Source organism: Thamnophis sirtalis, unplaced genomic scaffold, assembly GCF_051295495.1.
Source record: "Thamnophis sirtalis isolate CommonGarterSnake01/CBP01778 unplaced genomic scaffold, rThaSir2_p1.2 scaffold_5, whole genome shotgun sequence".
In the NCBI taxonomy this organism is placed as follows: Eukaryota; Metazoa; Chordata; class Lepidosauria; order Squamata; family Natricidae; genus Thamnophis; species Thamnophis sirtalis.
In genome coordinates this window covers 46,904,430-46,917,335 of record NW_028261385.1, presented here as the reverse complement: position 1 = coordinate 46,917,335, position 12,906 = coordinate 46,904,430, and the positions used below count along the sequence as shown (strand labels likewise).

Here is a 12,906-nt window from a genome sequence, read left to right as displayed (position 1 = left end):
TAGAGATGTAAAGAATTAAATAGAGGACCTCTGACATTTAAAACAGAAGCTTTTTTTTTTTTGCTTTCATCCTGCTTCTAAGTTATTGGCCATTTCTCTTCATTTTTATTTCACCGTTGGTTTACATTTGGGTTTCAACAAATAAAGCTAAATAACGTGAGATAGTTTTCTTTTTTAAAAGACTATAATAGCCTCATTGGGTTTGTAAAGGGAGTTCTAGGCAAATAAAATCCCTTTTCATAGGATCATAATAAAAATGTGCTGCTTATCCTCTGGATTTTTTTTTTAAAGAAGAAATGTACTGTGCAAGCATCAAATACAACTCTTCACATTGATGAAATCACAGCTGTCCAGTTTTATTTTAGCTAAATATAATAATATATAAATAAAACTACAGTTATCTGGCTAGAATTAACCACAAGATTTGTATGTATGTCTGTGTGTATAAATGCCTAAGCATTTGAAGTGAACTGTTTTCTAAGAATTTATCTAGCCAAAATTTTTAATAAAATATTAACTCTTTAGTTTTTACGTAGGAAAGCTGTACATCAAATTCAATAATTATTGAATATAAATTATAATTTATCAGAAACTTCATCAAAATCTGAAAGTGAACTTTTTACAACTGGACACTTTTGCACAAATTATATGTTTACAGACACACACACAAATAAATACAATTAATTTACCATATTTTCTATCAGTACTAAATAAAATTAAGCCAACTTGAATAGACTAAGAGCCATTCTAAAGCCTTTCTATATTTGCTTTGCTCCAGAAGCATTTCTGGACCAATATATATTTATGCAATGTCACCAGTTTAAAATAGCAATCTCAATATATTTTTATTAAGTGCTGCAGTAGCCAATTGGTCAGCTGAAAGAAACACTGATTGGCTGATAGTGATGCACATACACAGTGTTCAAAAGTTAGAGAATTGAACATGAACACATGGCCAATTTTCAAATGGTTTCAAGGGACTGTGGACTAGAAATGAAGTTGGAACAAAACAGTAAACTAAAATTCAATAAAGTAAAACATACACATTGTGCTCAAATTTTATTCTGTAGTTATAAAATGTGAAATACTATACTATGTACAGTTTTCACAGTACTTTGCTAAATCCGTGTGATAATGTTTGATCAATGAACCTTGAATTGCAATTTAGTCTTACAGAACCCCTAGAGAAAAATAACTAGAGCAATGTTTCTAAAAAAAAAACAAATTCTAATGCTTTGCTGTCATCAAATGGTTGTCTTAATTTAGTCAACCCAGATGTAGTGTCTTTATTTTAAAAAAAAACACTTTCCTACAGCTAAAAAGAAGCCATATAAATACTCTGGTTCCATGCCATATATTTATAAGTAATATAGCATCTTGAATTGTATCCAGAAGCAAATTGGAAGCCAGGGCATTTGTCAGAACAAAAGTTTATTTAAAAATGTTATGAATGTTGACTATAATACTATTCAATTTGAGATCCCTCCCTTTCTCTCAATTATAAAAATATATATTTGATGGCAAAAGTTTTGAATTATGTTTGTTCCTGCTACCTCTTCGATTAAATAAACACCAGCATGTAAAATGATCAAGATTGAGAAAGAAAAATTGATTGCTCATGAAACAGAACCTGCATAACATTTTGAAGGGATTTTTTCTCCTCATCACTCTTCCTAAATTCAATTGTAGGAGATTGGTTTGCTTAATAGGGGAGGAGGGACAGGATCTGATATCCCTGGTCTTATCACATTTAAATCCTATTCAATTTCAACTGCATATTGGACTAGTTCCTTATTAAACTCTATTTTTTGACTTTATTTGGGAACCACAATTGATTTACAAATATGTTGCAATAACCTGTCAATTATAAAATCAAATTACTATTGTCCAACTAGATTGAAAATATTTATTTTTGATCGCAAGGCAACATTATGCGGCCCATTGTCATCCAACATAGTCTGTAAACTTTAAAAATATTATCATGGCACTGATAATGAAAGTGAAGGAATATGGCCCGAGGAATTGGCCTCATCTTTCCAAGCTGTGCTATTAGAAAATATAGAATATTGAGATAGAAGTATAAGTGTTTCACAATTTGTCTAAATTAGGATTAGATAAACAAGTCTTGCTACATAAGCAAGACTTTGCCTTTCATCCTCTGGCAATTAAAGTTGCATCATAAGCACTCTTCAAGCTTGAATGTGTTGGTTTTGTTGTAGGACGAAGGAAAATGCAGACCACTGGAAGTAACAAAGGTTGAAGGTGCTGAAATTGGCATGGATAACAGCCTGGGCAAGCCTTTTGCATTTAAATGTGTTCCTCGGGCTGGAAACAGGGTTTTTTATTTCCGCGCTACATCAGCCCAAGAAATGAAGAGGTACATTCCACTCACTAAATTAGCACATTTTCTCTTTTTGTGTGTGTTGCATTTATTAAGTTATGTAACAGGAATACTCATCAGCCTGTTGTGGAAGGGAGGGAGAACTAACATATGGCACTCAGACTTAATTACAGTTCTCTCTTTCTCTGGCAAGGATTGTCTCTGTTAGCATTTTGTTATTCCCAGTAGGGTGGTGGGGTTTTTTTTTGGGGGGGGGGGGGCTTGGAATCATTTCTCTTTTTTCTTTAATGTAGCAGTTCTGTCAGATCACATCAGAGTTATATCTGGTCCAAGATTCTATTTTTTTTTCATGTGACAAACAAGAGCTCTATCGAAAGTTCAGAAGCACAAGAAGGATGTAAGGCTTTCCTCTATACTAACACACACACACACACACACACACACACACACACACACACCACACACACACACAAGCACCATCCCTGTTACTGACCACTAGCAGTACTGATGATCAAGTTAATAGCAAGGAATGTTCATTTCATTCCACTCTGTCTCTACAGATAGCTCTCATTTAGTAACCAGAACCAAAACCAGTAACTGGGTAGTTAAGTGAAGTGGTTTCTAAGTGAAACTGTAATTGTGGCTATGAACTTCACCTTTCTTTTGCTTTGCAATGTGAAGATGGTCGTAAAGTTACTTTTTAATCATTATCATTATTGCAAACGATTATTAAACAAGGCAGTTGCTAATTAAGGACTACCTGTACACTGCGTTTGTCTGATTGAAAGATTGTTACTTTTAGGCTCTGTCTTCAGCCTTCTACCTACTGAAAGAACAAAATTTTCTTCCTTCTCCTCTCCACACCCTCACTATGAGGAGGCAAGCTTTACCTCAAAGCAGGTTTCTTAACAAAACAGATTTGTTTTATTACGTGGATCTAGATAATCTTAACTGCTCTACTTGCGCACAATGGGGGTTTGTTTGTTTGTTTGTTTGGTGCTTTGAATCAATGTTGACTCATGGTAACTACCTGGTTTAGTTCTTGCAGTTACCTTGTCAATATTTTTGGAAGTAGTTTGCCATTGCTTGCTTCATAGAATTGCCTGCCAGTGATTGGCCCAAGTTTAGCCAGTTAGCTTCATATCAGGGGCAAGGGGTGGGATGGCTTGAACTCACAGTTTCCCAGATTCTAGTTATATGCCTTAACCACCACATCAAACTCACTCACTTTAGCAAATGTGTATGCTAAATTCAAAACTCAGAGAAGGAACTAGGTGTGCCAGTGGGTTACCATCCATTCTTTTGGACTAAACAAGTGGAGAAATATCAAATGTGCGCAGCTCAAGGGGCTTCAATCTTTTCTTGCATAAGCTTTTCAACTGCGGTTAGTCAATGCATAACTCTTTTCTTCCAGACAAAACTATACATTTTTGTATTTTTTCCCAAAGGTGGGTAGATATCATGGAAAAAGCTGCACATCCTATTCATCAGGTAATATGATTTTTTAAATACTAAAAGTAAATTTATTGTTTGATGTACAGGTTAGGGGAAACTGGAACCTCAGGGCAGATATGAAGGGATGCTGGGGGTCGATCACTTTTAAAGATGCCAGGCTCACTGTTTGAATTACAATCCCAATGTCCAACATTGGAACTCCTCTAAAAGCCACATTACAACTGGCTACGATTCTGGCTGTTGAATGCCAGGTCACTCTGTAATAAAGCTGTCCTTATACATGATTTGATAATGGATGATAGAGCTGACCTGGTTTGTATCATTGAAATCTGGGTAAGCCAAGACAGGTCTTTCCCCTCTCAGAGATGTGGCTACTTTGGTTTTATGTTGACCCTCAGAGGATCTGCCCTGAAGATAACCAAATGAGGGACTATCTGAAGAAGTCTGTTGCTGTTGTACTATCTTCTCTGCTGCACAGTATCTTTCCTGCCTGAGCTTCTGGTTCCATTGCTGGGTTGATGTTGAAACCCTTAGCCTTGCAATACTTGGAAATTTCAATTTGCTGCCCAGTGACATTGAGTTTGGAGTAGCTTAATAGGTCCTGGTTTTCATGGCAACTATGGACCTGTTCAAGTCATCAGGTCCCAAGCATACTAAAGGTTGCACACTAAAGCAAGTTTTTGTCTTGGGGCAGTTTACATGACCTAGGTTTGGAAAACATAATCATCAATCCATTGTCAAGATCAGATCACTTTCCGATTACTTTTTGGCTCACTGGTGCCACCCACACTGCAAGGCACAGAGTTCTGATACAATAGGGTTCCAGAAAAAAATGGAGCTTTTCCCTGAGGGTATGGTGGGCTGTTTGGCTGAGATGGCATCCTGAAATGTGTATGTTGCTGGGGCCTTAGATCAGATTGCCCCTACACAGCTTCTCACAGTGTGCCAATATTGGGATACGTCTTGGGTTTTTTTTTTTTTTTTAATAATTCAAGAAATAAAGTATATAAAGAGATGCCTGGATGGAGGAAGACTAAGAATGAATCCAAGCAAGCATGTGTAGTTATAAAGATGTTTAAATGTTCTCATTTCTCCATCCTTATTGTGTTTGCTAGTACCCTGCCTGGCAGACACTTATAACAACTCAGGTGTTGATGAGGAATGACAGGCCATAATATCATCTCTAGGACTCTTATGAGGAATATTCTGGATATTTTACAAATAAACTTGCTCAGACCCACTCAGTATTGGAGTCCAATTGGTCAGTTCCAGTTGAAGGGTCTGGGGCAAAAGCCTTGTGGGGTTATCTCAAATGTGTTTTATTCTGTGCTCCTGAGGAAATGGACAGAGGTCTTCAATCTGTTCTTGAATCTGTTACCTTGACACATGTACTTGCTAGATCACGTCCTCCTGGATAGTCACCTGGGAAGTGACCTGTAATTGAGTTTATAGAAAGGTGACAGCTGTTTTGAGAAGATGGCACCATTGGTTTTGAAGAAATTCTAGTCCACACTCTCCTCAAAAACCCAGACCCAGTCCCAACAATTCTGAACAACTATTGTCTGGTCTCCAACCTTCTCTTATTAAGACTGGAAGGAAGTAGGATCTGTGATGGAGATGGGATGGGCTGATCCATGCATTCAGATGTGCCTTGATTTTTTTGCAATTTTCATTACGATCAATCACTATATTCTTTTAGATCAGCATCTGGGATTGGGGCGAGAGGCATTGTTTTACAGTGGTTCTCCTCCATTCTTTGTTTGATTTCAATTAGTGTTGATTAGTAGGGAGAGATGCTGTACGACTCCTTATATGTGACATCTTCAGGGTTTGACATTCTCACTAATTCACTCTGTGTGTTTGTGTGTTTGTATGTATGCATGTACCAGAGGTGGGTTGTTGCCAGTTCAGCCCAGTTCAGCTGAACCGGTAGTAGAATTCAGGCCTGGGTCACAAAATTGGCAGTGACCCAGGACTGATATGCCCCTGAACTGGTTCTCCGGTGTCTTCTGCCATTGCTGCATGGTTCTGCACATATGCAGAGCAATTTTTAATCAAACGTGCACAGCTGGCGCGCACGCAGCGAACTGGTGCTAACCGGCTCAGGAACCCACGCCTAGCATGTACTGTATACAAACACATACACACATATATACTCATAAGCTTCCCAGAGTATCTGAAGAGGGATGGCCAGTAAATGCAATAAAAAATAAACTTCTGGAATTAATGGCCTTATTATAGCCATTTTGTTTTCTTCCTAGTGTTTTCCCACACATTCAGCCCCCCCTCTTTTTTATTAATTGAGTATTGATCCATTGATTGCAACAAGAATTGATTGACCAGCTTGTTTTCGAAACCTGAAGTTGTGGGCTAAGAAAGAGTGATTGCCTCAAAGTTACCCTAGGTCTTTCTGGCCTAAGGCAAGACTAAAATGCAGTCTCCTGGTTTCTAACTTGATAACTTAACTGTTACATTAAATTGGCTCAAAGCCTTTTATGCATTCTTGTTTCGTACAGTAATCGGTGATCCCTTAAATGTGCCAATAAAAATTACGCTCTCTCTCAGAAGTAGCTTATCACTTATTTTCTGTCTGGAAAAAAGAGTAATAATAGAAAAGGAAAAGGAAACAAAATACAAAGAGCTTCAAATAGAAATAGAACAACGGTGGCAGAACAAAGCAAAGGTAGTACCGATGGTAATAAACTCCGTGGGTGCAATCCCAACACAATGAGATTTGAGCCATTTGAACACCATTGGCATTAACAAAATCACCATCAGCAAATTGCAAAAGGCAGCTTTACCAGAACAGCTTACATCCTGAACGATATTTGTAACTCCATCAAACGTAAACATCTGCATATCTTCAGATCCTTGGGAAGAATTGAAAGGTGGATAAAAATGCCAAATCTAGTCTGAATATCTGGATGTCACACTGCAACAAACCATAATAAATGAAAATGGCTTGTGAGTATTTCAGCTCAGGGTTGAAACATGAGTCAGTATAATAACATGGCTCATCCTTGACAGTGAGAAATAACTGCAACTGGATGCTCAATCATCTAACTGTGTCCATGACAGAGCTGCCCCTTAGAAACTTCTCAAACTTCTGTGACATTTTAAAAACTTGGAAACTTATGTGTAATAAAATGTCATGGATTAGAGCTGCTTTATCAGCTGCAATCCACAGGAATTTATGATAAATGATTTTTTTCAAGAGACTTAGATGTCATGAAATTGATTTATAAGCATGCTCCAGAATCAATGTTGATGCCTAAAAATAGTTTCTGAGGTTACATTTTAATTACCTCATTTAATAATTATCAGTTGAATTAAGAAATACCTTCATTTCACTAATTAAGCAAAATTTCTACTACCATTAGATGTATTTCTCAATATATCAAATAAGCATTTCTTGACGTCATGAAATGGCCACTTATAGCAAATGTAATGATGTTTAAGAATTGAATGTAGTAGACGTTCTTGTGATAGAAGAACACAAATTGGATATGACAGACGTTTAGCCCTAAAAATGAAAGGTATTTGTTGCATGCTGAACAAATATTTGATTGGTCCACTTTTAAATACATGTAGAGATGTTTTCATGTCAGCAATTTCTGTACAAGAGGGAAAAATTGACTTATTTTCTAATGTTAACATACAGAACCATGTGTGGGAAGATGTCACCATGCACAATACAAGCCTTCCACCACTTGCTATCAAAAACCCAGAGTGCTTGGGGCTCCTCCACCAGCTGGACAAAACCAAGAATATATGGGTTCAACATTATTGCATTTTGAAAGATGGCTGTTTATATTTTTATGCTAGCATACGTTCCACACATGCTGTTGGTAGGTGGCTCTGCCTTTCTGTCTTGCATCCTTTTTTCTCTTTAAAGAAATAGTTTGTTTCCCCCTGAGTTACATGAAATAGTTTACAATATCTTGTAACATTGTGTTAATGGTAATATTATAATTCTAATCTTATATAAACTTCCATAGCCTTTTGAATTGTGCTAGAAAAAGCAATGACCTTCTCCCACTGATTTATTTTTTATCCTTCTTAAAATATGTAAGGTAGTTTTATAACATACATATTTAGAAATGATTATAGCGAATGGGACAGCTGATTGCATCTTCCATATGCTAAATGTGTGAGGACAGCCTTCTATTTAGCATCTGAGTATATTAGAGCCGAAAAAAGATTTTGGTGAAATATAGAGAAATGTAGATGTGTAGATGATGGCCATAACCACATGACTTAGAACACACACACACACACACACACACACATTATTGCACCTTTTCTCTTATTTTTCTCTTTCATTATTGTTTTCTCTGTACTATTTCAATGTGTGTGTGTATATGTGTGTGTGTGTGTGTACACAAACACACACATATATATATGTGACATATATATCTATATCTATATCTATATATCTATATCTATATATCTATATATCTATATATCTATAGCTATAGCTATAGCTATAGCTATAGCTATAGCTATAGCTATAGCTATAGCTATATCTATAGCTATATCTATATCTATATCTATATCTATATCTATATCTATATCTATATCTATATCTATATCTATATCTATATCTATATATATATATATATCTATATATCTATATATCTATATCTATATCTCTTATCTATCTCTCTATCTCTTTATCTCTCTATCATCTATCTACATACATACATACATACATACATACATGTCTTCCAGGCAGAAAACCCATTTTTGTGTTGCATTTATCAGTCAGTTTTGGCAGAAGGTAGCAATCAGAGCCAAGGGCCCTGGCTTGTGGGATCCCCTAGAACTGTAGTGTGCTTTGGGTCCTATCTGTTACGCAAATCATCTCATGGGCTTCAAGAGGGTAGTTATCTCTGCGGTCATGATTGTGACTTTGTTGTTTTAACTTTCATAAGCTGCCCAGAGATTCGTGGCTGAGTGACTAGTCAGAAAAATTAAATGTTTAAATAAATAAATAACTGTAGCTTAAGTTAGTCATGTTTATATATTTTATAATTTTTTTCCAGATTTTTCTTTCATATCTCCTCAAAGCCCAGATTCATATGTTCATTTTCCTCATACTGATGAAACCGTCTCTTGAGATAGAGTGACTCCTAGTTATATGCTAGTCTTCAGACAGAGCAATCCTGCTTTAAAATACTAAAATTCAGAATTGCTGAATTCTGCAGCTATCTGTATCTTATGAAGCAATTGTCTGCAAGTCAGCATGAAACTCTAATTCAACAGTCCTTTCCCAGATTGGTGTTCAGACTTTTCATAATCCAAATATAATAGTCTGAATTAACTGGTAGTCTTAATAGCCAGGTGTGGGATCCTACCGGTTTAACAATTGGCTTGCTGAGCTTGCGCTGAGAGTGCGCTGAGCACTGCGTGTATGTGCACAGTTTAGAGAAGACTTACCTTCCGGATTACTGCTTGGGAAGGAAAACAGCCGAGGTACAGCAATCCACGTAAAGAACATGGACAGGCGGGCTCACTTGCTCATGGGAGAGAACCGGTTCTCTCCCAGCTGATCTTAGGAGCTACCTATTTGCCCAAACCAGTCCAAACTGTTAGAATCCCACCCCTGTTAATAGTCTTTTAAAGTATGAGTGGGAGTCTTTGCCATTACATCTTTTGGAATTTTTCTAGTATTCCTTGCCATTTATTTATTATCTTATTTTTTTAGGGGGAATTTATTTGCAGGGCTACACTGTGAGTGAACAAAGCCTTGGTTCCAGAAGATCTGTGATTGAAGTAAAGCCACCTTCAGAAGAGTTTACTACTTTCTACTTATGTGCCGAAAGTGTTAATGAAAACCAACGGTAAATCATTTCATCTTTTTTCCAACTATTTGCTTTTTTTTTTCCTCTAGTATATTTCTAGTTGCCTGTTTATACTTCACTGTATGTGCAGAAAAAATTACACAGAAGTTCAAAATGATTTGGAAACTTTTCCTTTAATTGTTTTATTTTATTTATATACACAGAGGTGAAATTCAGCAGCTTCTTGCAGGTTCTGGAGAACCTGTAGCGGAAATTTTGAGTAGTTCGGAGAACCAAAAAATACCACCTCTGCCTGGCCCCAGAGTGAGGTGGGAATAGAGATTTTGCAATATCCTTCCCCAGAAATGGAGAGGGAATGGGGATTTTGCAGTATCCTTTCCCTGTCACACCCACCAAGCCACGCCCACAGAACCAATAGTAAAAAAAAAAAAATGAATTTCACCACTGTATATAAGGATTGGCCCAAGGTCACTCAGCTTATACCTAAGGCAGAACTAAAACCTACAGTCTTCCGGTTTCTAGTCTGGTGCGTTGACCACTACACCAAATTGGCTCTCAAAGTATGAATACTATTACTATATATCTCTTACAAATATGGAAGCAGGGATAAATTATGAAAAAGCCTAATTATTTTAAAGGATGCTCCAATTGTTTTCAAATAAAAATATGTTGGTCTTTAAAGATAATTTTTGTAGTTGTCATGGGCTGCAACTCACTTCATTGAATAAAAGCATTATCCACAACTGCCAGATTTTATGAATTTATATAAAATGGATTTTAAAAATCTTTCTCTATATATAAACTTACATATCTATAAACAAATATTAGAAGTACCCTTCATGTTGTGCAATGCAAAGAAATATCTTATGTAATATCCAATTGCAAATAAATTCAGCAAGTTACTCTATACAATAGCTCTAATTGAGTTATTATTACCCTCGTACTTTAATCTAACATTTAGCATTGAAAAATCAAGTAGAAGCGCTAAGAGAGTGCAGTCAAATCTGCTGACAAAATGTAATTTAATAGTTCCACAGCACAGTCTTCCTTTAAAGTTCTGCCTGGGTAAATGGTAACTTTGGATCAAGTCCAAGAACAAATGAAGAAATGTAAGCTCTTTGTTGGGGGAAAAACAAAAGATGCCTTTCAAATATTAAGTAGTCTAGGATACATTCATAGAAATTCTAGGAGATCTGAAAATGATTAGATCCGTTCTTCAAAACAATGATCCTACAAGGTATTAAAGATTAATGAACTGATTATGACCTAAGTTTTCCTGGAGAAATTCTTAAGCCAGGCTGGACAACCTTAGATCTAAGTGACAATGTGACACCCTGCCCCCAAATTTCTTTTGTCTCTCATATGTACTCAGAAATGACTTAAGGACAGAGTCTGTCCTGTTTGAGTCATGAAAACTAAGCCAAACTATAACAAAACCAAGCCCAGTTTGTAATATTCCTCTGTTCACTGAACCCCAAAACATTATCTTGCCCTTTTATCAGTGGTGAAATTCAAAAAAATTTACTACCGATTCTGTGGGCATGGCTTGGTGGGCATGGCAGAGAAAGGATGCTGCAAAATCTCTATTCCCACCCCACTCCAGGAAAAGGATACTGCAAAATCCCCATTCCCTCCCCACTCCAGGGGTAGGATACTGCAAAATCTCCATTCCCACCCCACTCTAGGGCCAGCCAGAGGTGGTATTTGCCAGTTCTCTGAGCTACTCCAAATTCCCACTACTGGTTATCCAGAACCTGTCAGAACCTGCTGAATTTCACCCCTGCCTTTATGCTTTCATAGAGTATCCTGTATCCTGTATAGAGAAGACTTGGTATTCTCCACAAGTGTTAGATTTCAGTTCCCTTCAGTCAACGCTTGTAGGGATTTTGGAGTTATTGTGATAGCAAAGGCTGGCATAATAAACCTAAAGCTATATTAATCTTTAAAAGGGATGTGTGTCTCATGAGATAGATAGCTATACCCTTGAGAAGTCTTTCACACAGTCAACTGAATCCAGCTTTAGCCATATTTAGTTGGCATAGACCCAATTAAAATAATTTACATATTGTGGATTTACATGGGTTTATACTAAGCTTGACTTAATCTGAATTTAACCCATCAACTCAGATGATTTTTTTAAAGTATTTAGTCAAGTGAATAATCATTTAAACAAGCTAAGGTACAGCCAGTTCTGTGAAAGAGCAGGAGGATTTTTTCATCTCTTGGTTTGAAGTATTAATGCTTATGTATTTCAAGGTAATGCACATATCTGTAGTACCAGTATGTAAAAATATTGCAATTTGTGCAATCTTTGCAAAGGTTAGCTACTTTCTGTAAACTGATCCAAAGAATGAAGTGTGATGGTAACAAATGGGTATGATGCATTTTGACATTCTAGGTCACAAATTCCCAATCTTGGCAATTTAAGATGTGTGGACTTCAACTCCCAGAATTCATGGCTAGAGAACTTAAGTCCACACATCTTAAAGTTGCCAAGAGTGGAAGCTCCTGTTCTTGGTGATGCAGGTTTTTTTAAAAGGTATGTTTGATATGTCATTTGCTATGTTGTAATTATGTTTGTTTTAATTTGCAGTTAGATAAATTCCATACAGTTAATGATCAGCTTTGACTTCTCCTTTTTTCCAGGTGGATCAGTGCCTTGCGAGCTTCAGTCAGTAAATGGCTCCCTTGGAACAAGGCCACAGAAGACTTCATGCATTGATTGCTATAAAAAGTACAATGTGAAAGGAAAACTGAGACTTCTGTACAACTACTAAGCTTTTGTTATGAATTTTCAGAACATGAACGCAGCTGCTGGCATAAATTCTTGATCGTGTCCTAGTATCCCATGAGTAAAAAATCCTCTATTTGTTGATATTTTTTTGAAGTGTAATGAATTAAAAACTGTACATTCCGATGTCCCTGTATTTATTTCAGCATCTTCTCTTTCATTATTTGAGACAATACACTGAGTATCTACATCATTTGTATACAACTTGTTACACTCTCATTTTCACTGTTAAGAACTTAATTCTCGGAGGAGGCTTGCTAGTTTCTCTTTGGAGTTGTCATTTCCTTTTAGAAAATTAAAATGACATTTTCCTGAATAATATTGCTTATTTCCACTAACCCCTAGAGTTTTTAGTGTGTTCATGGGACAATAGTTGTTATAAATAGCAGCATGTAATTTTGTGCTCATGCAGTGCTGCTGACTTAATTATAGCTATCTCTTGTTACTTGTAACATCTGATGTTTCTCACAGTGGTGGGATGGTATGCTCTCTTCACAGTTTCCTCCAAATTCTGA

General features: G+C 36.5%; 1 protein-coding gene across 1 annotated transcript in view; it reads left to right on the top strand.

Moving 5' to 3' along the window:
• The window catches only part of LOC148045354 (uncharacterized), a 41,431-nt gene extending 28,904 nt beyond the window's left edge, over window positions 1-12,527 (top strand). Inside the window, exons 7-11 of the mRNA XM_087715777.1 lie at window positions 2,220-2,377; window positions 3,790-3,832; window positions 7,458-7,644; window positions 9,504-9,639; window positions 12,247-12,527. Of these exons, the coding sequence (XP_087571903.1) occupies window positions 2,220-2,377; window positions 3,790-3,832; window positions 7,458-7,644; window positions 9,504-9,639; window positions 12,247-12,322 (600 nt within the window). The 3' untranslated portion in view covers window positions 12,323-12,527. The remainder of the gene's footprint in view (window positions 1-2,219; window positions 2,378-3,789; window positions 3,833-7,457; window positions 7,645-9,503; window positions 9,640-12,246) is intronic.
• The last annotated feature ends 379 nt before the right edge of the window (window positions 12,528-12,906 follow it).